This window comes from Perognathus longimembris, chromosome 22 (assembly GCF_023159225.1).
Source record: "Perognathus longimembris pacificus isolate PPM17 chromosome 22, ASM2315922v1, whole genome shotgun sequence".
Lineage (NCBI taxonomy): Eukaryota > Metazoa > Chordata > Mammalia > Rodentia > Heteromyidae > Perognathus > Perognathus longimembris.
The window spans coordinates 23731660-23754326 of record NC_063182.1 but is presented as its reverse complement, the minus strand read 5'-3'; the positions used below and the strand labels follow the sequence as shown (position 1 = coordinate 23754326).

At 34.3% G+C, this 22667-nt stretch overlaps 1 protein-coding gene across 7 annotated transcripts in view; it reads left to right on the top strand.

Annotated features, from left to right (window-relative positions):
* The window catches only part of Fam172a (family with sequence similarity 172 member A), a 365442-nt gene that overhangs the window by 85293 nt on the left and 257482 nt on the right, over positions 1-22667 (top strand). For all 7 annotated transcript variants that reach the window (XM_048331051.1, XM_048331055.1, XM_048331056.1 and 4 more), the window contains one exon: positions 10629-10820. In XM_048331051.1, coding sequence (XP_048187008.1) covers positions 10629-10820 — 192 coding nt within the window. The remainder of the gene's footprint in view (positions 1-10628; positions 10821-22667) is intronic.

The following is a 22667-nucleotide window of genomic DNA, read 5'->3' as shown; positions in this document are numbered from 1 at the left end:
CAGGCCCTGAGTCCAAGCCCCAGGACTGCCAAAAAAAAAAAAAAAAAAAAAAGAAACCCTCAGAAATTAAACCCTCAAACAGACCCAGAGAAAAAAGGTTGCATTGTTTCCCTCATTTGTGTAGCTAGAATGTGTCTGTAAGTAAATACACTGGGTAGTATACAAGTAGTTACAAATGAATTAACTGATGTGTAATTGATTCTATGGAGAGCTCAAATAGTGTGTATATATATATGTATATGTATATATGTATATATATGTATATGTATATATACATATATATATATATATATTTTTTTTTACAAAGAATAGATCAAAGCCCAACAAAATCAGCACCAGGAAATGACTACATCCAATCTGCGAGGTAGGCCCATGACAGAAGGGAAGATGAATGAAGGATGGAAAGGATGAGGATACAATCAAGAATTAATTGTATATATCACATAACTAAGATAAGTAAGGGAACAGGTGGTCCAAACTGGGATGAGAATGTTGAAGAGGTGACATTGATCAAGATGCATTGTATTCATTATCTGATTTGTTATATGGCACCTCCTTTATACAACAACATAAAGATAATTTTTAAATCAATTTTAAAAAGTAAAAAAAAATAACTGCATGTTGAATTTGGTCTTTTGGAAATTAAGGTAGACTTTTGTCATGTTGGTCTATCTTCCTGTCTTGTTAATTTTGCTTCTTGCTGAGTTTCTGAAGAGTAGTATTTAGAGATTGTTAGGGTAACTCATTGGTACAACATAATTCATATTGAGTCCTTTAATTCTGCTATCCTTCTGATTCCATAGAACTTTTATGCTGACTTTATTATTTTTTTTTCAAATTTTTATTATCAAACTGATGTACAGAGAGGTTACACTTTCATACTTTAGGCATTGGATACATTAATTTCTGGATATCAAGTATAAATTAAAATGCAGTTGCAGTACATATTAAAATTTAATTAAATATTTAGAAAAATTGAAATTGAATAGAGGATTTGGTTTAATAAATCTAATTATTTTCTTATTTTAAATTTAGACAATAAAACTAATAAGAATATAGAAAGATTTTTATGAGACCTGCAATAATTATCATGTCTTTTTGGTTTAAAATTGTTTCCTCATTTTGTGAACTTAAAATCAAAATATCTTGGGTATTGGTGGCTTACACATTTAATTCTAGTTACTTGGGAGAGTTAAATTGGAAGGAAGGTGGTTTGAGATCAACATGGGCAAAAGCCTATGAGACACCATTTCACCCAATAATGGGGTGCTATTACACTGTCTTCCTAGCTATGAAAGAGTCTGGAATCACCCAGATTACAGACCCAGGCCAGCATAGGGGAAAAGAAAATTGCAAGACCCCACTCAACAGGAAAGATGTGCCTGTCATCCAAGCTACATACACGTGAATATCTAAATAGAGGTAGTACTTTCAAGGCTTGTCTCAAAAATGACCAAAGCAAAAATGGCTTAGAAGTATGGCTCAAGTAGTAGAGCATGAATTCAAAGTACTGAATTCAAACCTCATTTCTGAAGGGGTGGGGGGGAAGGTATAAACTCAATTTAATGTCTGTTCTACATTATCCTGTAATTTATATAATAAAAAACATTGTAATAACTTTTTTCTTCGGAGTTCTTTTAACTCCCAGTTGTAACAGACAGTTGTAACACAGAGAGGTTGTTTTTTTGTTTTTTTTTTTAACTAAAGATTTTCTTTATTACTAAAAGGATACTATCAAATCTTTTTCCCCTGGTAATGAACCATCAGTTTTGTAGTTAAGCTATTTAAAAAGGAAACATTCCTCCCTTTAAATGACAGCACTTGTAGAAACCCATGATTTGACAATAAAGAGTGTGATCATGTCTGAGACTTATATTTCACATAAATAAACACAAAATATTCTAGGTTCTAGTATCTCATCCTTGTGAAACTGTTTAATATGTGAAATCTTGATAATTTCACTGCAAGTTTTCATTCATTTATTATATGTAGATCATGTTTAAGTGAACCATCATAATTTACCTATCAAAAATTGACTTGTTAACTGCAAAAACTTATTTGAGATAATCTCACAGATCTGACTGTAATTGAAATGTATTTGTTAGTATAGTGAAATGGTTACTACTGAAATGACCTTTGTTAATCATTCGAGCTTAAATCAACTAATTACAAATGCTAGATGCTAAATGGCCTTGGTGTAGCCATTCCCAAACTTGGCTAGATTAATAAAGTTATTTTATGCATATAGATATCTTACTGTATAAACTCAACATTAGCTTAATATAGATAAAATTATAATTACCACATTAGAGTTTTCTGTTTTATTGAGGTGAATATTACATAGTGACTAGCTCAAATATTTCTTACTACTTAATATTAATACTATACATTGTTCATCTTCATTGTTGTTTTTCCCTGTATATGCTGATATTCTCATTTTCACAGTCAGCTTTTCTAGATGCCTAAGTCAACTTGTTTATTTATACATTTGTAGTTTTTTTTTGTTTTTTTTTTACAATTTCTAGAATAGCATTATAATATAAAAACATTTTTATCTTCGGAAACTAAGCCTTCTTCCAATCTAAATTTTTTTTCTGTAAGTCGAAGAAGCAACTATAAATTGTTCAAAATATTGACACAGTTTTCTTTTTTATTTATTTTATTTTTTTATTGTCAAACTGATATACAGAGTGGTTACAGTTTCATACGTTAGGCTTTGGATACATTACTAGTACTGTTTGTTACCTCCTCCCTCATTCCCCCCTTTCCCGTCCCCTTTTCCCTTTCCCCCCATGAGTTGTTCAATAGACTTACACTAAACAGTTTTGCAAGTATTGCTTTTGTAATCGTTTGTCTTTTTTACACTGTGTCTCTTGATTTTGGTATTCCCTTTCAGTTTCCTAGTTCTAATACCTGTATACACGGTTTCCAGTGTACTCAGATAAGATACAGAGATAGTGAAGATACAACCACAGAAAGGGGATACAAGAGGAACATCAACAATAGAAGCTACGGTTTCACATTGCATGTTGAAAGTATTTACAACAGTGATATCACAGTCGTTTCCATAACATGGAGTTCATTTCAGTTAGCATCATCTTATAGGGGCATAATACCTATTGGGCTCTTGTGATCCTCTGCTGTGACTAGCCTAAACCTGTGCTAATTATTCCCTATGAGGGAAACCATAGAGTCCATGTTTCTTTGGGTCTGGCTCACTTCACTTAGTATAATTATTTCCAAGTCCTTCCATTTCATTATGAATGGGGCAATGTCATTCTTTCTGATAGAGGCATAAAATTCCATTGTGTATATGTACCACATTTTCCTGATCCACTTGTCTACTGAGGGGCATCTAGGTTGGTTCCATATTTTAACAATGACAAATTGTGCTGCAATAAACATTGTTGTGCTGGTGGCTTTAGTGTGTGTTTTTTTAATTTTTTTAATTAACTTTTTTTTTTCAAATTTTTATTATCAAACTGATGTACAGAGAGGTTACAGTTTCATACGTTAGGCATTGGATACATTTCTTGTACTGCTTGTTACCTTGTCCCTCATGCCCCCAACCCTCCCCCCCTTTCCCTCCCCCCCCGAGGTGTTCAGTTCACTTACACCAAACAGTTTTGCAAGTATTGCTTTTGTAGTTGTTTGTCTTTTTTTACCCTGTGTCTCTCAAATTTGGTGTTCCCTTTCAATTTCCTACTTCCAATACCAGTAAACACGGTTTCCAATATACTCAGATAAGATTACAGAGATAGTGTAGGTACAACCACAGGAAGGTGATACAAGAACATCATCAATAATAGAAACTACACATACACATAGGACGTTGAAAGTAGTTACAACTGTGATATAACAATTGTTTCCATAACATGGAGTTCATTTCACTTAGCATCATCTTATGTGTTCATAAGGGTATAGCTATTGGGCCTTGTGATGCTCTGCTATGGCTTGCCTAAACCTGTACTAATTATTCCCAGTAAGGGAGGCCATAGAGTCCATGTTTCTTTGGGTCTGGCTCACTTCACTTAGTATAACTTTTTCCAAGTCCTTCCATTTCCTTACAAATGGGGCAATGTCATTCTTTCTGATAGAGGCATAAAATTCCATTTATATGTACCACATTTTCCTGATCCATTCGTCTATGGAGGGGCATCTGGGTTGGTTCCAGATTCTCGCTATGACAAATTGTGCTGCGATGAACATTGTTGTGCTGGTGGCATTACTGTGATTTTGTTTGTGGTCTTTTGGATAGATACCCAAAATTGGGGCTGCTGGGTCATAGGGGAGTTCTATATTGAGCCTTCTGAGGAATCTCCATACTGCTTGCCAGAGTGGCTGAACCAGTTTACATTCCCACCAACAATGAAGTAGGGTTCCCTTTTGGCTACATCCCCTCCAACATTTGTCATTGTTAGTTTTCTTGATATAGGACATTCTTACTGGGGTGAGATGGAATCTCAATGTTATTTTGATTTGCATTTCTTTTATGGCCAGTGATGTAGAGCACTTTTTCATATGTCTTTTGGCCATTCTCATTCCCTCATCAGAGAAGTCTCTTTTTAAGTCTTTAGCCCAGTTTTTTTTTTTTTGGGGGGGGGGGCATTGGTTCTTTGTGGTTTTGTTTTGGAGGAAGGCAATTTTTTAGTTCTGCATATATTTTAGATATGAGGCCTTTGTCCATTGAATGGCCGGTAAAGATCTTTTCCCAATCTGTGGGCTTTCTGTTTATCTTGCGAGCTATGTCCTTTGCCCTGCAGAAGCTCTGCAGTTTGATGCAGTCCCATTTGTCCAGCTTTTCTTTGATTTGTAGCATTTCAGGATCTTTGTTAAGGAAGTTCCGTCCTGTGCCAAGGAGCCCAAGTGTTTCTCCTACTCCTTCCTTTAGTGTTTTCAGGGTATCTGTTTTAATTTCAAGGTCTTTGATGCATTTGGAATTGATTTTGGTGCAGGGTGATATATAAGGATCTAGTTTTAGTTTGTTGCATGTGTTGAACCAGTTTTGCCAGCACCATTTGTTAAAGAGCTGTCTTTCTTCCATCCTATTTCTTTAGCTCCTTTATCAAAGATTAAGTAGTCGAAGTTCTTTGGGTTCATTTCTGGGTCTTCAATTCTGTTCCATTGGTCTTCAGGCCTGTTCCGGTGCCAATACCAAGCTGTTTTTATTACTGTAGCTTTATAATACAGCTTGAAGTTTGGTGGTGTAATTCTTCCAGCACTGTTCTTTCTGCTTAGGATTGTTTTTGCTATTCTGGGTCTTTTATTGTTCCATATAAATTTCTGGATTGCTTCCTCTATTTCATTAAAAAATGGTGCTGGGATATTAATGGATATTGCATTGAATTTGTAGATAGCCTTTGGCAATATTGCCATTTTGATTATATTAATCCTCCCAATCCAGGAGCATGGAAGGTTTATCCATTTCCTTAGTTCTGACTTAATTTCATTTTTCATGTTTTTAAAGTTCTCATCATAGAGGTCTTTCACTTCTTTGGTTAAGGTTATTCCTAGGTAATTTATGTTTTTTGAGGCTATTGCAAAAGGAGTTGCTTTCCTGATTTCAGCCTCGGCCTTTGGGTCATTAGCATATAGAAATGCCATTGTTTTTTGAGGGTTTATTTTATATCCTGCAACTTTGCCAAAGTTTTGGATCAGCTCTAGTAGCTTGGGAGTAGAGTCAATGGGGTTCTTTAGGTATAGGATCATGTCATCTGCGAAGAGAGAAAGTTTAACTTCATCTTTTCCTATTTGGATTCCCTTTATATTTTCTTCTTGCCTAATTGCTCTGACTAGGAATTCTAGTACTATGTTGAAGAGAAGGGGAGAGAGCGGACATCCCTGTCTTGCTCCTGATTTTAAAGGGAATGGCTTTAGTTTTTCACTATTTAGAATTATGCTTGCTAGCAGTATGGAGATTCCTCAGAAGGCTAAATATAGAACTCCCCTATGACCCAGCAGCCCCACTTTTGGGTATCTATCCAAAAGACCACAAACAAAATCACAGTAATGCCACCAGCACAATGTTCATCGCAGCACAATTTGTCATAGCTAGAATCTGGAACCAACCCAGATGCCCCTCAGTAGACGAATGGATCAGGAAAATGTGGTACATATACACAATGGAATTTTATGCCTCTATCAGAAAGAATGACATTGCCCCATTTGTAAGGAAATGGAAGGACTTGGAAAAAATTATACTAAGTGAAGTGAGCCAGACCCAAAGAAACATGGACTCTATGGTCTCCCTTATTGGGAATAATTAGTACAGGTTTAGGCAAGTCATAGCAGAGCATCACAAGACCCAATAGCTATACCCTTATGAACACATAAGATGATGCTAAGTGAAATGAACTCCATGTTATGGAAACAATTGTTATATCACAGTTGTAACTACTTTCAACGTCCCATGTGTATCTGTAGCTTCTATTATTTTTTAATTTTTTTTTTTTTTGGCCAGTCCTGGGCCTTGGACTCAGGGCCTGAGCATTGTCCCTGGCTTCTTCCTGCTCAAGGCTAGCACTCTGCCACTTGAGCCACAGCGCCGCTTCTGGCCTTTTTCTGTATATGTGGTGCTGGGGAATCGAACCTAGGGCCTCGTGTATCCGAGGCAGGCACTCTTGCCACTAGGCTATATCCCCAGCCCTGTAGCTTCTATTATTGATGATGTTCTTGTATCACCTTCCTGTGGTTGTACCTACACTATCTCTGTAATCTTATCTGAGTATATTGGAAACCGTGTATACTGGTATTGGAAGTAGGAAATTGAAAGGGAATACCAAATTTGAGAGACACAGGGTAAAAAAAGACAAACAACTACAAAATCAATACTTGCAAAACTGTTTGGTGTAAGTGAACTGAACACTTCGGGGGGGGGAGGGAAAAGGGGAGGAGGGAGGGGGTATGAGGGACAAGGTAACAAACAGTACAAGAAATGTATCCAATGCCTAACGTATGAAACTGTAACCTCTCTGTACATCAGTTTGATAATAAAAATTTGAAGAAAAAAAAAGAATTATGCTTGCTGTTGGTTTGTCATAGACTACCTTGATTATATTCAGGAATGTTCCCTGGAATCCCAGTTGTTCCAGGGCTTTTAGCATAAATGGGTGCTGTATTTTATCTGATGCCTTTTCCGCATCCAGACATAAAACCATGTGGTTTTTTACCTTGCTCCGGTTGATGTGGTGGATTACATTAATTGTCTTGTGTATATTAAACCAACTTTGCATCCCTGGGATGAATCCAGTTTGATCATGGTGTATGAATTTTTTGATTACCTGTTGAAGTCGATTGGCCAGAATTTTGTTGAGAATTTTTGCATCTATGTTTATCAGGGAAACCGGTCTATAGTTCTCTTTCCGTGATGAGTCCTTGCCTGGTTTTGGGATGTGGGTTATATTGGCTTCATAGAATGTATCTGGTAGTGAACTTTCTCTTTCAATTTCATTGAAGAGCCGGAGAAATATCTGTTTTGAAGGCCTTGTAGAATTTTGCTGTGAATCCGTCTGGACCTGGGCTTTTCTTGGATGGGAGATCACTTATTGCCATTTCTATTTCAATGCTGGATATGGTTCTGTTTAGAAGGTTTAAATCTTCATGGTTGAGTTTGGGGATATCAATTTTTTCTAGGAAACCATCCATTTCTTCCAGGTTCTCGAATTTGTTGGCATAAAGGTTTGCAAAATAGTCCCTTATTATTTTCTGAATTTCAGTTGTTTTTGTGGTGATGTTACCTGTTTCATCTCTGATCTTGTTTATCTGGGTTTGCTGCTTTGGTTTTTTGGTCAGGTTTGCTAGTGGTCTGTCTAGCTTGTTAATTTTTTCAAAAGAACCAAATCTTTGTTTTGTTGATTCTTTCGATGTTTGTTTGTTTTTTTGCCTCTAATTCATTTAATTCTGATTTGATTTTAATTATTTGCTTTCATCTGTTGACTTGGGGTTTGGCTTTTTGTTCTCTTTTGAGAAGATTAAGGTGCTTCCTTAAGTTGTTGAGTTGCTGTTTCTCCAGTTTGTTGATGTATGCACTCAGAGATATAAATTTCCCTCTGAGTACTGCCTTTGCTGTGTCCCAAAGGTGCTGGTACTTTGTGTACTCATCTTGGTTGAATTCCATAAACATTTGAATTTCTGTTCTAATTTCTTCAATGACCCACTGATAGTTTAGCAGTGTGTTGTTTAGTCTCCATATAGTGTAGGATTTCCTACGGTGGCTGTTTGAGTAGAGCTCTATTTTTATTTCTTTGTGGTCTGAGAGAATGCAGGGAATGGTTTTGATACTTCTGAATTTGTACAGATTTTCTTTGTGTCCTAAGATGTGATCTATTTTGGAGAATGTTCCATGAGCTCCCGAAAAGAATGTGTATTCAGTTGTTACCGGATGGAATATTCTGTAGATGTCAGTTAAGTCTAGTTGGTCTATGCAGTTGTTTAGTTCTGTGGTTTCTTTATTCAGTTTTTGGTGATCTGTCCGGAGGTGATAGTGCAGTGTTAAAGTCTCCAACTATCAATGTGTTTGGTTGACTCGGTTTTCTGCCTATTAAATGGAGACTTGGTCAAATAGAAACAGAGACAATGATCAGTACCTATGGAAAATGTTTGTAGGCACAGATTTTTCTCATCACAAATAACAGATGGCATTTCTATGGCCATTCCAGGATCCATTAAGTCTTCACTAAGAGGCATATATTTGTGTGTGTGTGTGTGTGTGTGTGTGTGTGTGTGTGTGTGTGTGTGTGTAGATGTCCTGTTACAGAACTACTGAGGCCTTGTACAGTGACTACTTTGCCCTTAATTTTCTCTCTCTGTTACTACCATTTTCTTTAGCCATTTCTTCAGTTTTCATGTAAATAGTCTTAGGCCAAGAGAATTTTTCTTCCTAGGTCTCTTTTTTTTCTGGGTCTCATCCTCTTCTGTCGCTTTGGTCATGTTTCCTTTCATCATCAAAATGTGTTTTACATGTGCCTAGCATGTAAGTTAAGCTAATGTTACTTACTGCATTTACTTCATATCTCTTTTTCTGCATTCAGTTAATTGCAATAAAATTATATTTAAGTAATTTTAATCCATAACATTGTATAGTTCTTTTGAAGTTCTTAATAATTATATATTCAGTTAATCTTCAATATATGCTTTATGAAGCAGGTACCTATTTAAAGAGGATGCATTATTCAGTTAAATGCTTTTATTAAAGGAAGTCATTGCCTGTACTAGAGAGATTTTTTATTCCAAAACTATATTTATTCTTTTATTTACTGAATACTGACAACATGCCAGGGTTTTGTTCAAGATAGTGACATTGTAACTGAATAAAAGATAGGGAACTTTATGCCTTTGTGGTCTTATATTCTGTTGGAGAGATCCTAGGTAGAAAAAAACAAACATAAACATACATGAACCATACATATTAGATGTGGTATGCACTATAGAGGAAAGTGACACAGGGAAACGAATCATAGGATTCTTGAGGAAGTGTCTGAAGTCTTAAAATGGGTAATCTGAAAAGATTTTACTAAGAAGATGGTATTTTTTCTTAAGCCCTGTGTTCATTCTTCTCTTGCTAAAAGAATTGCCATTTGTCTTTTATGCAAATAGTTAAGGATCTACTTGTTTTAGTAGAGAAATTTTATTATAATTTTCTGTTTACAGACTATAAATATTAAGCATCTAGGGATTTTACTTATTTTGGTAGTTACATGAACGTGTAATGTTGACAACATGAAGAACAAGTGCATTCTACAATTTATGGGTTGATGAAGGTGTTTGTGTGTTACCAGCCATCAGAAATTGTCTGGCTGTGGTTGGGCTACACAAAGCCTTCCTAGAATACCAGTGAACACTATGACAGATGTATTCAAAGACTGGGAAATTATCCTTGTTTGATAGTCTCATGTCTTTCCAATTTAGTTAAAAACCTAAATAGTAATCATAGTCAAAACAGGTAAAAATATGCATTATTGATCTTTAAGTAATCTGAATTCACAATTATTATATAACCCTGTGTTTACAATCCAACTGAAATTTTAAGTCCATTTACCTAGAGTAATATGTGTTTGAATTTTATGTAGTTTTCTTTTTCCTCTTTTAAAAGTTATAGTATTCCTGTCTAGTATATATTTTTCCAGCAAATGAATGTTCCTGTTAGAGTTTTCTATTTTCTGTTATATGTACCATATGTTTCAGATATAGAATTATTACTTGGTGGTCTTGTACAACTTCTAAACCTTATTTACATTTCATTTTCTTTTTCTATTGAGAAACATTGGAAGCTGAGGCCGGCTTGGACAAAGTTAGCTGGAGGTTCTATCTGTAAAACTGAAAACAAAAGAGTAGGGCATTGCTCAAGTGGCAGTGCTTTTTATTTAGGACAGTACAGTGTTAAAAAAGTAAAATGTAGAAGGTCATATTCCCAATATTCCTTTTATGTATTTTATATGTAAATCATATTACATATCTGCCTGATATGTAATTGCTAATCTCAAGTGAATATTATGATTTTATTTTAAGGTTGTTTTTAAAGTCTGCAGTAACTATTCAGTATTTTATAGTAACCAGTAGTTGTTTTTCTCATTTGTGTGTATGCTTGATCAGCAAACCTTTATTTATTATTTAATTTTTTTTAATTACAGGTAGATGCCACAGAAAGTGAACCAAAGAGTTTTATCTTTATGAGTGAGGATGCTTTGACAAATCCACAGAAACTGATGGTTTTAATTCATGGTAGTGGTGTTGTCAGGGCAGGTCAGTGGGCTAGAAGGCTCATTATAAATGAAGATCTGGACAGTGGCACACAGATACCTTTTATTAAGAGAGCTGTGGATGTAAGTGCAATTTCTTTTGTTTTGGGGCATTTTATAGTTCTGTTTTATTATATGTTATAAATTAATTTGTCATGTCTCCAGAAAATATATCCTATAAACATCATCTTCCTACCAAATTATTATTTAACTTCTGTGATGACTGTTCTGCATTATTTTGCAATTATTAGGAAGTGCATATGTATCTTAACCCTTAATATGTTTAAATTGAGTATTTCCTATCCTACATTTTGTTTTTTATTACATAAAATATCATTTAGAATATCAAGTATTTATTCATCAACATTGAAAATACTTCTGATGAAAAGATCATAATTGTTTTTGTAAGCCTTTGCTTAAGAAATTTAATGAAGTTGGAATCTAAAAGAGATCTGCTAAGTTAGATCAGCCTCTTGTTATTTAAAGGAAAAACTGAGAAAAAGGGCTGGGAATATAGCCTAGTGGCAATAGTGCTTGCCTCGTATATGTGAAGCCCTGGGTTTGAATCCTCAGCACCACATATATAGAAAAGGCTAGAAGTGGTGCTGTGGCTCAAGTGGCAGAGTGCTAGCCTTAAGCAAAAAGAAGCCAGGGACAGTACTCAGGCCCTGAGTTCAAGCCCCAGGACTGGCAAACACAAAAACAAAAACAAAAAACCTGAAAAAAAAAAAAACCTCAAATGTTTTTGTTATTTAAAAAATTGCAATACCCAAAAATAAAACACTTCATTCATAAAATGAGCATACAAAATGGCAAATTTAATATTTATTGAGTCTTTTATTTTTATTGAATTCAAACTTTTCAAAAATGGTTATTTTAAAATTGTACACAAGTTTTTCTTTATTGTAATAAAGAGTTTTTCTGACCTAGTGTTGTTTGATCTTAATGTTCACCTAAAGTTGCTTTACTTTTTATTCTTAAGTTCTATAATGAAAGCCAAACTTGTCAACGAATAGGTGAGTAGGAATCTTCCTCAGGAAAAGTGTGGTATCTTATATAAAATTTTTAATATAAGATTGCAAAAGTATTTAAGAATAGTGTATGTGTCTCAATATATGCTTATAGGTTTTTTGTTTGTTTCTAAGAGTGATATCAATACATGTTTGTGATTAAAATTGGAAAAGGTTCCTGGTTATACAGATAAATTCAAAATAAAGATAATAAGTTTTCTATTCTATTGACTCTGATCTGAAAATATTAGGTTATATAGCCCAACTCCTAAAGGACATTTTGTTAATAGATTTTAGTTAATATCTTATAAATGCTGTGAGTTGAGTTACTTACGTTAATTGTATTTTTTTTCAATTTTTATAAACAAGGAAACTGGATATTTACTTTTGGCTTGGTTTCTAACTTCAATTATTTGTCTATTAGTATTAAAATAACTAGACAGTTCATTAAATGGAGGCTTCAACTGAAGCAGTGCACCATAAACTGTTTTAAACTGTTTCACATTTCAGGATTTGGATAGTTAACTTGATAGATAAAAATTGCTCTTCATTATTTTGAACAATATGTTTGACTTCGTGAAACAGATTATTATCACTTCTAAAATTTTGCAAATTTATTTTAAATTAATTTGTATTGTATAGGTGATTTACAAAGGTGCTACAGGTACAGGTAATGAGTGTATTTCTTTTGAACAGTGTTATTTCTTCCCTCACTTCCTCTCAGTTTTTTAAAAATAATTGTTAATTCAGATCTCTATAGGTTTCTCAGTCATTTTTTACATGATAAAATTTATCAGGTAAACTCAGATTCATTTTCTTTCCTTCGAGAACTCTTCTAGTATCTCTGTGAGTTTTGGCTAATCCTCACCCGTCAGTTTTTGAATCTTCTCGTTCTGACTCACTTTATTTTTTCCCTTTGGTGTTGAACTCCTGTTTTCTGGGTTGAATGACTGTGTTTTCCTTGCCCAGCATGGTATTGGGGTTTGAACTCTGGGCCTTAGAAGATTTCCTGGGCCATGATTGTACTTGTTTCTCAAGCCCCACAGAGTAACTAAGTCTAGTACTTTTCTCCACATATCATCTTGCTCAAGCTCCGAAATGTGAGGGGAGAGACCAGAATGTGTTCACTTAAACTAGGCATCCATACCAGAGTAGTCACTATCTCACCAAATCCCTATGGGTTTAAAACCCAGGTTAGCTAGGTTTACCCTGTGGTTGAATCTCAACTTCACCTCTGTATTCTGGAGAGCCAGGAACTTTGTGTTGCTTTTTTTCAGTTGCTTCTGTTTCTCCTTGTTTTTCTGCTGTCTTGCTACCTCTTCCTGGTTCCCAATATTCCTGGCCATTTCCATCTCCAGGATGTAAACTCTGCTGTGGTACCTGATGCTTCTCATTCATGGAGTCAGAACAGTAGATGTTTCTAATCTACCATCTTTTCCCACTTCTTTTAATTTGTTTGAGTTAGAGTCTCTTAGAGCTAGCTGGAGCTGACCTCAAACATTCTCTTCCTGCCTTTGCCTGGTTAGTAGCTGGGAGTACCTGTATGCACCAATATAGGTGGCTTTGATCTGTGATTTCTTGGTATATCCTCTCCTTTTGTTGGAACCATCAAAGAATTAATACAAATATAAATTGAAATATTGCATTTCTGAAAAATATATATAGTCTACTTTTCCACTTTAATAATTCATTGGGCATCAATTTACAGGTTGAAAATTATTTACATTCTGAAATTTGAAGGCTGTTCAAAACTTGTCTTTGGGTACATAATGGGCTGTTTGGTTTTGTTTTGGTTGTGGGGTAGGGACAGTTTTTTTGTGTATGTGCTTGTCCTGGGGCTTGAAGTCAGGGTCTGGGCACTGTCCTTGAGCTTTTGTGTTCAAGGCCAGTGCTCTATCACTTGAGCCATGGCTCTACTTCTGGCATTTTTGGTGTTTAATTGGAGATAAGAGTCTCATAGACTTTCCTGCCCAGACTGGTTTCACACCTCAATCCCAAGGTCAGCCTCCTGAGTAGTGATTACTAGCATGAGTGACCATTGCCTGGCCAGGTAAATAATGTTTTAATTAAAAGCCTAGTACCATTGTGACTGTTGTTTATTGTGAATAATCTTCCTCTCCTCTCCGGTGATAAGAATTAAATCAAATTCTCAAGCATCGTGGTTCATACCTATATTCTGAGCACTAGAAAGTGGAGATAAGACAACAGTGAATTCAGGACTAGATTGGGTTAAATAGTGATACACTGTCTCAATTTTTTTTTCAATATTTACTTTTGCTTTTGATTGATTCTGCTTGGCATTTAGTGTGTTTTTTTTCTGCGTTTAGATTACACATTCATAATCCTTAATGGCGGAAAACTTTTTGTGTTGTTTCTTAATAATCTCCTTTTTTTTTCTTATTTATTCTTGTACAGTTTTAAGGTACTTGCTTGCATCTTTCATTGTTTCATCCTTTCTCTCTCTTTTGTTTTTGATTTTTTTGTTAAGTCTATATTTCCTCTAGTTCTTGACTTTATTCCTTTACCCTTTGTAGAATTTTTAAAGATTTTCTATAGTATTTTGAAATACAGGTTTTTAAAGATAAATCAGTTATACAGATTTTTGCTTAGGACAACGTATTTTAGCTTTGGTTTTTTCTCTTTCTCTCTGTGTTCTGAAGTCCTATATTCCAGCCCTTTTCTGGATAAAGCCCTCTTATCTTTTACAGTTCTATCCACAATATGAGATTATAATCTGCTTTTGACTTTTTAGTTTATTTTGGGAGCGGGTTGGTCATGGACTTATAACAAGTGCCTCTGCTTTTAGTCATAAACTTACCTCTCATCTTTACTGTATCTTACTATGTCTCATTTTCGAGTCATTCTGGACTTTTCCAGTGTAATAGAGGTAAGATGATAGGGTAATAGAAGTAAGCTAGCTTACTTCTTTTTTCTTATTGCATTTTGAATTTTCCCCTTTTCAGATTGGTACATTTGTAAAACTGATTGTCTCTGTGCTTAGAATATTTCAAGAATGGTCATGAGCACTGATATATAGTGTTTTAGAACAGGATGTGACTTTTCCCCTAGTAAGTTAGGTACTAAAACTTTTGGTAATACTTAACTCTTACCTGTCCTTCCTCTGCTAGCAATTGTATATTATAAAGTGTTTGTATTTCAACAAAAGTATCCTACAAACTTAGTGATGGGAAACTTTCATAAGACTCTAAAGAATACCAATGGTTAGTATTAGATAACAGTAAGAAAATACAAATGTTGTATTAAAATAAAACATAATTACTTTTCCAAAAGGAATAATGTCATGTAGCAGCTTATTAGAAAGTACTGAATTCAGATTGTAAGCAGAATATAGACATATGGCAAGAAATACATGCTTACATTTTCAGAGACCTCAGAATCATAACAATTGCTCAGCATTTAAAAATAGGTATATTGGCCAACTAGCTTCTAGTCTTTCATGCTTTTGTGATAGTCATTGAAGTATTCATGAACATTAAAGATATATTTTTAAACTGTTTTGAAATGTCAGCAGTTTAAAAAAAATTTCTAATGTGATAATCTAGTTATTGGCTTAGTTATTTCTGAAAGATTTTACCATTTATAGCAAATGTTTGACTATAAACCTGAAAGCATCTCCTTTATTTTATTTTTTTAAGAAGATATAACTCCACACTTTTTTCTTTTAGTTTTTAGTGTTTGCTTTCTTCTTTTAAACCTTAATTATTTATTTATTGTTTATGTGGTCTCATGCATGCTAGGCAAACACCCTACCACTGAGCCACATTCCCAGACCAAGCATCTCCTTTAAATAATTATTTTTTTTCCTTTAAAGATTAAATGTAAGTCACTGAATTTTCTTTAAATGCTCATTTTGGGGTGTTTGAAATGAGGCTATTAAACTATAGGTTGAAGCCAAGGCCAACAATTCTAAATGATAAAAGTATACTTTGAGAGAAAACAAATTAATTAAAGAAAATATACACTATTTTTTCCATTCATAAAACATGGTTGGGAAAAAAACTTCCAGGAAGGTTAAAGCTTGGTGCATTTCTGAACTGACAAGGCATACAAGGCCACACCAGCTCCCACGCCAGCAAAGAAAACAGTGAAGTGACAGCTGTAGTGTTTGGAGAGAGGTTGTTAATGACAGCTTATTCCTTTCTGATTTCAACTCCTGACAGAAGACAGGTCTGCTTGTGGCATCGTGGCAGGTATATCATTACCTTCTGGCCCTGTCATGACTGAATTGGGAGGGGGAAAAAAACAACAACTGTGTTCCGTTTTGAAAATCCAATTGCTTTCTGGAGTTTTGGTCACAGTTTCTGAGATGAATATGATAGGCTACTTTGTAATAGGTCCTTTTGTCTAGATTGTTTCTGGTACTGACCTAATTAGCAAAGCCGGAATAATGCCAGAACTTAAGTTGTTCCTGTAGTCTAGTGCAAAGTTAGTTACCATAGTACAGAGAATCTTGATATTCTGATATCATCTCAAGAAAAAAAAACTCATTACAAGCCTTTTTATGACTAATATCTGTACCTGCTTTCAAATAAGTTTCAGAGCAGAGACGTAGGCCTCTTCACTAAGAACAACAGGGAAAATATTGGGCTTTAAAATGATTAGGCACCATTTTTTACATGAGAATTCATGGTTTTAATTTGTTTATAGTTTGGTCTTTGATTTCTAAATTACATGTGCATAAATTTTTCAGTCTTTTTGGATGTCTGTCTAATAAGTCATTTGAGACTTAAAAAAAAAGAGAGGGTATTTTTGAAAGTATGTCAAAAGCCTTAGGGTTTGGTAAGATCAGGACTTCAGTTCACATTGAGATGAGTTTAAATGCATATAAAGGGAGCATAAAAATACCTGTTTCGTTTCTGTCATATCCCTTAGAATTTCTCTAATATCTTTTCCAAGTCTGTTTTTCTCTTGAGCTTTATACTAGTGTGTCTGGGGTCTGGATCTTTTTTGTTCTTTTGCTTTTGTTTGAACTTCTGATCCCTGATTTGTGCTCCCTCCTTGAATCAGCTAATGTAGTATGAATTGTTGAATCAGAGCTGTCTGGAGGGAGTGTTTTGAGTCTATGTGGGTAGATCGTGACACTACCTGCTGTTATAATCAATGTTCTGGACGCTTTCAAACATCAGAGAAGCCAAAATGTACTCCAGAGTCAAACTTTTAATACAACTTCCCTAGACAAAATGGTTGTCACTAAAATGAAATGATTACCTGACCATTCTTGAATAACCAAGGACATTCTTAGCATGTGGGGAATAATCTAAATTTTTACTTGATTTACTTGATTTACTTTACTTAATTTACTTTTTCAGTAAATTATGAAAGTAGCTGTTTGCTTATAAAATTATACTTTACAACTTTAAACCTATGCCAATGATCTTTAGTTTAAGTGTATTCTTTTTACAATTAATTGAAACAAGAAACTATTTTGCAGAAAATACTATACTGTAGAGTTCATTATTCTGTGGGTACATAATTATTTGCTTCACAAGGGGAGCTATTCAGTAGCATTTCATGCTGGGGATATTACTTGCTTCTGCATTCTGACATTACATGGTTTTGTTCAACTACTCACACAACATAAATAAAAGGTATTTCAAAATACGAATAGCAGTATAAGTGTCCTTTGATACATATTAGAAATTCTAGCAAAATACTAATTATAAATTAGACTTGGTATAAAAAAGATTTATTAGTTTCTTCTTATTTGCAGTGTGGCTTCCTTAAATTCATATCAAGTTTCAACAGTAGTTCTGGATAACATCAGTATAGTGTTTTAGCTGCCTATGTCAAAAACGTATAGACTTACTTTTCTGCATAGAAAACTAGTTAATATTTAAAATTTGTAACAGGGTTTTATCATAACTAGGGTATTGATAAACTCCATATATGTAAAATCTTAAAATGAAGTGTTATAGTTTACTCCAAATGTTAACATAAATCATAACCCATACTACCTAGTATGTATTAACATTCAAAACTCTTAAAGAAAGGAGATGCTATCTCATTATGAGATGGATTTACAGGGATGCATATGTTCTATGAAGTTTGAAATTTATGAAAGAAAAGTGATAATTAAGAACACAAATAGCAGTATGCTCTGTGTTATACATGCTTTAAAACCCTGAATCAAGCTGGGCACTGGTGGCTCACATCTATAATCCTAGCTATTCAGGAGGCTAAGATCTGAAGATCACCCTTTGAAGCCAGCCTAGGCAGGAAAATCCATGAGACTCTTAAAAAAAAATTATTGTCAAGGTGATGTACAGAGGGGTTACAGTTACATACATAAGACAGTGAGTACATTTCTTATTGAACATTGTTACCCCCTCCCTCATTTTTCTTCTCCCCCATGGCTTCCCCAACTCCAAGCTGTACAGTTCATTTCCAGTGTAGTGTCTTGTATCACTATTGCATTGTTTCACTCATTGTCCTTTGTCTCACCACTTTGTTGTTCTTCCCTTCACAAAATCAGATAAACGTATATATAAGACACAGGATACCAAAATAAAAGACAGTGACAACAAGGGATAAACCAAAGGGGGTGGGTAGAGAGAGAGAGAGAGAGAGAGAGAGAGAGAGAGAGAGAGAGAGAGAGATCTTGGAGTTCATTTCACTTAGCATCATCTTCTGTGGTCATATGTACATAGCTATTGAGCTATTGTGATCATCAGTTAAGACTATTATTTTAAATGAGAGAAATCCCGGAGCCTATGTTTCTTTGTGTCTGGCTTACTTACGAATGGGAAGATGACATTCTTTCTGATAGAATTACATGCGTATATATACTACTACATTTTCTTGATCCATTCATTTGCTGAGTTGCCTCTGGCTTGGTTCTATGTCTTAGCTATGGTAAATAATGCTGCAGTGAACTTAATTGTGCTGGTAGCTTTAATGTGGTTTTGCTTGTGTTCCTTTGGATAAATGCACAGGCATGGGATCGCTAGAACATAGGGAAGTTCTATGTTTAGTCTTTTGAGGAACTTCCATACTGCTTTCCAGAATTTGCATCCCCACCAACAATGTAGTAGCATTCTCTTTGGGCACATCTCTGCCAGTATCTGTGATTATTTGTTTTTTGATAATGTCCATTCTAACTGGGATGAGATGGAATCTCAATGTAGATTTGATTTGCATTTCTCTTATGGCCAGATATGCTGAACATTTTTTCATGTGTCTGTTGGCCATTCTTATTTCTTCTGTGGAGAAGAAGAACACAGTTTAAAATACAAAGTGTTATATGCTAAGATTCATTGTGAACATAGGTTGTTAATAGTGCACTGATAAGTTTCAAGTTATTTATTATTAAAATAGATATGTTTAAAACATTTATGATATATATACACACACATATGCCTTTAAAGATCTCTAAATGTTAACATTCAAATTACTAAATAAGTGTTAATTTAAAAATACATTTGAAATCTTGTCGATTTTGTTGAGAAATATCTACTTATTCTATATTTATTCTATAACTTTGAGAAATATATATTTAGTCTACTTAATAATTTTAAAAGAATTATATTTTTATATAATTAATTTTTCCTAAAAATATTTGACAACGGTCATCCAAAAGCAGATCTTAAGAATAATTTTGTACAACTTATCTTGCATTTTCTGATAGTAAACAATTATCTTTCATTGAAATCTTTAGGCATACTTGATATTGTAATGACTTTAAAATATACTACCTGGAAACAGGATGGATTGTTGTGTTCAAAAACTTAAATAAGTTACATACTTCTATCAGAGCAAACTTTCACTTTCAGTAATGGTCTTTTTTCCTGCCTGGAAGTTAACAAATTCCACCATCAAAGCCTGATGCAGGAGGTGGGTAGGGGGTCATCTGCAGCTGCAGGGTCTCTCTTCCTCCCTCCCCCACCCCTCTCTCCCTCTCCCTCCTCCCTCCCTTGGGTATGCATTTGTCTAGTTTCTCTCACTTTGTGCCTGTGGCAGTATTTGGTGAAATTGAAACTTGCTCTTCTTTAAGGATCTCCCTAGTGAGGGATAACTTATACAAAATTAATAAACAGTGTTGCCTTTTCATTATCACCCATCCCAGCCCACTGCAGAGTGTTCACTTTAGAGGAAACAAAGGAAGGGGATATATAGGAAACAGTTAACAGCCCACAAGTTTAAAGCCATGAGTAAGTTTTTAAAAGAAAATGTATGACGAGATAGGCAATGCTATGTAAACAACTTAAAATATTGAACCAGTAGTTTCTCAGCACTATTCCACTTATTGTTTTGGTGTCATAAAACTGGAAATTATAATCTTGAAATGAAAATCAGGTACAGTGTTTATATTTTATTATGAAATTAAATTAGTTCATTAAACCAGAGAGGAGCTGAGTTATTTGAGTTTTCTTATTAGAAATTTTATTTTCACACTTCAAGTGAATCATTTGATTAAGCATTTTGTTGCAATGTATTATAGAAGCAATTTTCTTAGTAGAGAGAAAAATTGGCAAAGATAGTGCTGACCTGTTACATCAGGTACTTCATGACACTAGAGTACCTATAAATACTATCGCTGTGAGATACAATAATGCTCTTGAAAAGAGACTACATATATATATACATATACACATATATAATATGTATGACTGAATTTAAATATTTATTTGTATATGAAGTTGCTACTATGCTCTTCCCAAACGATTTGTTTCACATAATATGTTGGAGTCTACTTTCTGATGATCTTCCTTGTACTTTACATTCAGTGATACATGTGGTGGATCATGCAAATTGGAACTAATTTAGCTATGAGTCTAATCCCTTGTTATGTTTTTGCAAGAACAGGTACACCTAAGCACAAATTGATAGTATCTTCAATTATCTTGCAGGTTAATTTTATGCTGTTATTCAGTTTGCTGTTACTTTTCCCCCCAGACTTGGGGACTTGAACTGGGCTTAGGTGCTGTTCCTGAGCTTTTTTACTCAAGGTTAGTGCTTTAGCACTTAAGCCACAGCTCTACTTCTAGCTTTATTGGTGGTTAAATGGACTGTCTCATGGACTTTCCTACCCTGTGTGACTTTGAACCATGACCCTCCGATCTCACCTTCCTCAGTGGCTAATATTACAGCATGAGCCACTGGCACCTGGTATATGCTGCTGCTTTTGTATTTTCTTTTCTCTGAATATCTTTGTTGAAAACCCACTAACTAAGGACCTAATTAAATACTAGTGGAAAAATTGTGATTGCTAGTTGACATGGCCTTGTAAAACATAGACAAGAATGAAAAAACAATTTTGGTATTTCATATGTCTGGTTGGATGAAATCAACCTACTACCAATATACAACAATATAGGGAAAATCAGTTGTGTGAGTACTGAACACACTAACATTTGGCATTTCTAATACTGCAATATTGTTCGTGCTCTTCTCTCCCAAAGTATTAATTACTATATTTAACTTTTCAATTTCATCATAAATAATCCGTTATTTTCTTAATAAAGTAAGTATAATTTCCTCATCACTCTAATGATGGTGATATAATAAATTAGTCTTTTGAGATCTTAACTCAGTTTTATAGTAGGGTTTTTTTTTGCCATAGTATAGCTTATCTTCTTAAAAATACTCTTCCTATTTTCCTTGTTATTAATAGACCACTAACATATTAGGGAATGGGAAGAGGAGATTCTATACTAAATAAAGTGCTGCTGTTGGAAGAAAATGCAGAACTCTTACCTGGCATATTAGCATATCCAGCAGCTTTTCCTCTATATTGGTTTCCCAATTCAAAAATTGTAAGCAAGCAATAAGTTTACCATGTCTAGAGTGGCATAAGTAAATGCCCCTTAGAAGACAACTTTGAGTAAATAGAGGTTAAATTGGACAGTATTTATCTACTTAGATACAGATCCTTATTTAAAAAGAAATTAAAAAGGCACAGTTAGACATTTCAATGATCAGTCCTGGATAGAAAGGAAGATCAGGGGTGATAGTGGTTGATGAACTCTAAAGGAGAAGACTTCAGAAAATGACCTCTTTTCAGGACAGAATGCATACATTCCTGCTAGGATACAGAATATATTTTCTGTTTGTCCTTTCATTTGTGTATTTTTAAGCAGTTATTTTAAGAGCAGCTTTTAGGCCTTTTGCTTGCTTTGGCTTCCTTTCTGATAATCATTGTTGCTTTTTCTAAAGTTAAATTTGGAACACAGTATCTATCTAGCTATATTAATACAGAGATGTTATCACTTAGAAGAACCTAAGATGTTTTGGGATTTTGATCTTGTTTTCTTCTTGCTAAAACAATAATTTTGTTTTTCAGTTTGATATATTGTTATTTTAAAATATGCTGTTCTACCAAATTCAAGCATGGTAAACATATTGAAATTATTCAACACAAGTACACTTTAATAAATTGCAAATCATTGCTAGCAAAATAACCCTGTACTTCATTGGAAATTAATGAAATAGCCCCGTGTTCACTGACATTTCCTCTTTGTGACATTATCCTAAAGCAAGTAAATTGGGACATTATCCTAAAGTAAGTGTTGGGAGGGGGGTGTAATCAATAAACCTTACATAAGCTTCAGTTCAGATTTTATCATCTTTGCTTTTTTACATAAGAGCGAAATGAGTTCCTCTTGAGATGTAAAATGTTCTTGTTTTGCTGTGTAGTTTATATAAAAATGTGTTTTTATGAACTATGAAGTTTCTTTGGACACAACATTGGAACATATAGATTGCATCAATGTAGATCAACAACAGTGATGGCTGTGCTTTTTTTTCTCCACCCATTCTTCCTTTTTTTTCTTTTCTTCTTCAATCTAGAATATATAGTTAAAAGAAATTGCTTCAATTAAACAGTCTCTGCACTGTCAGTATTGTTGGCACTACTGATCAGTAATTCTTTGCCCTGCATTTTAGGAAGCTGAACTTTATGCAT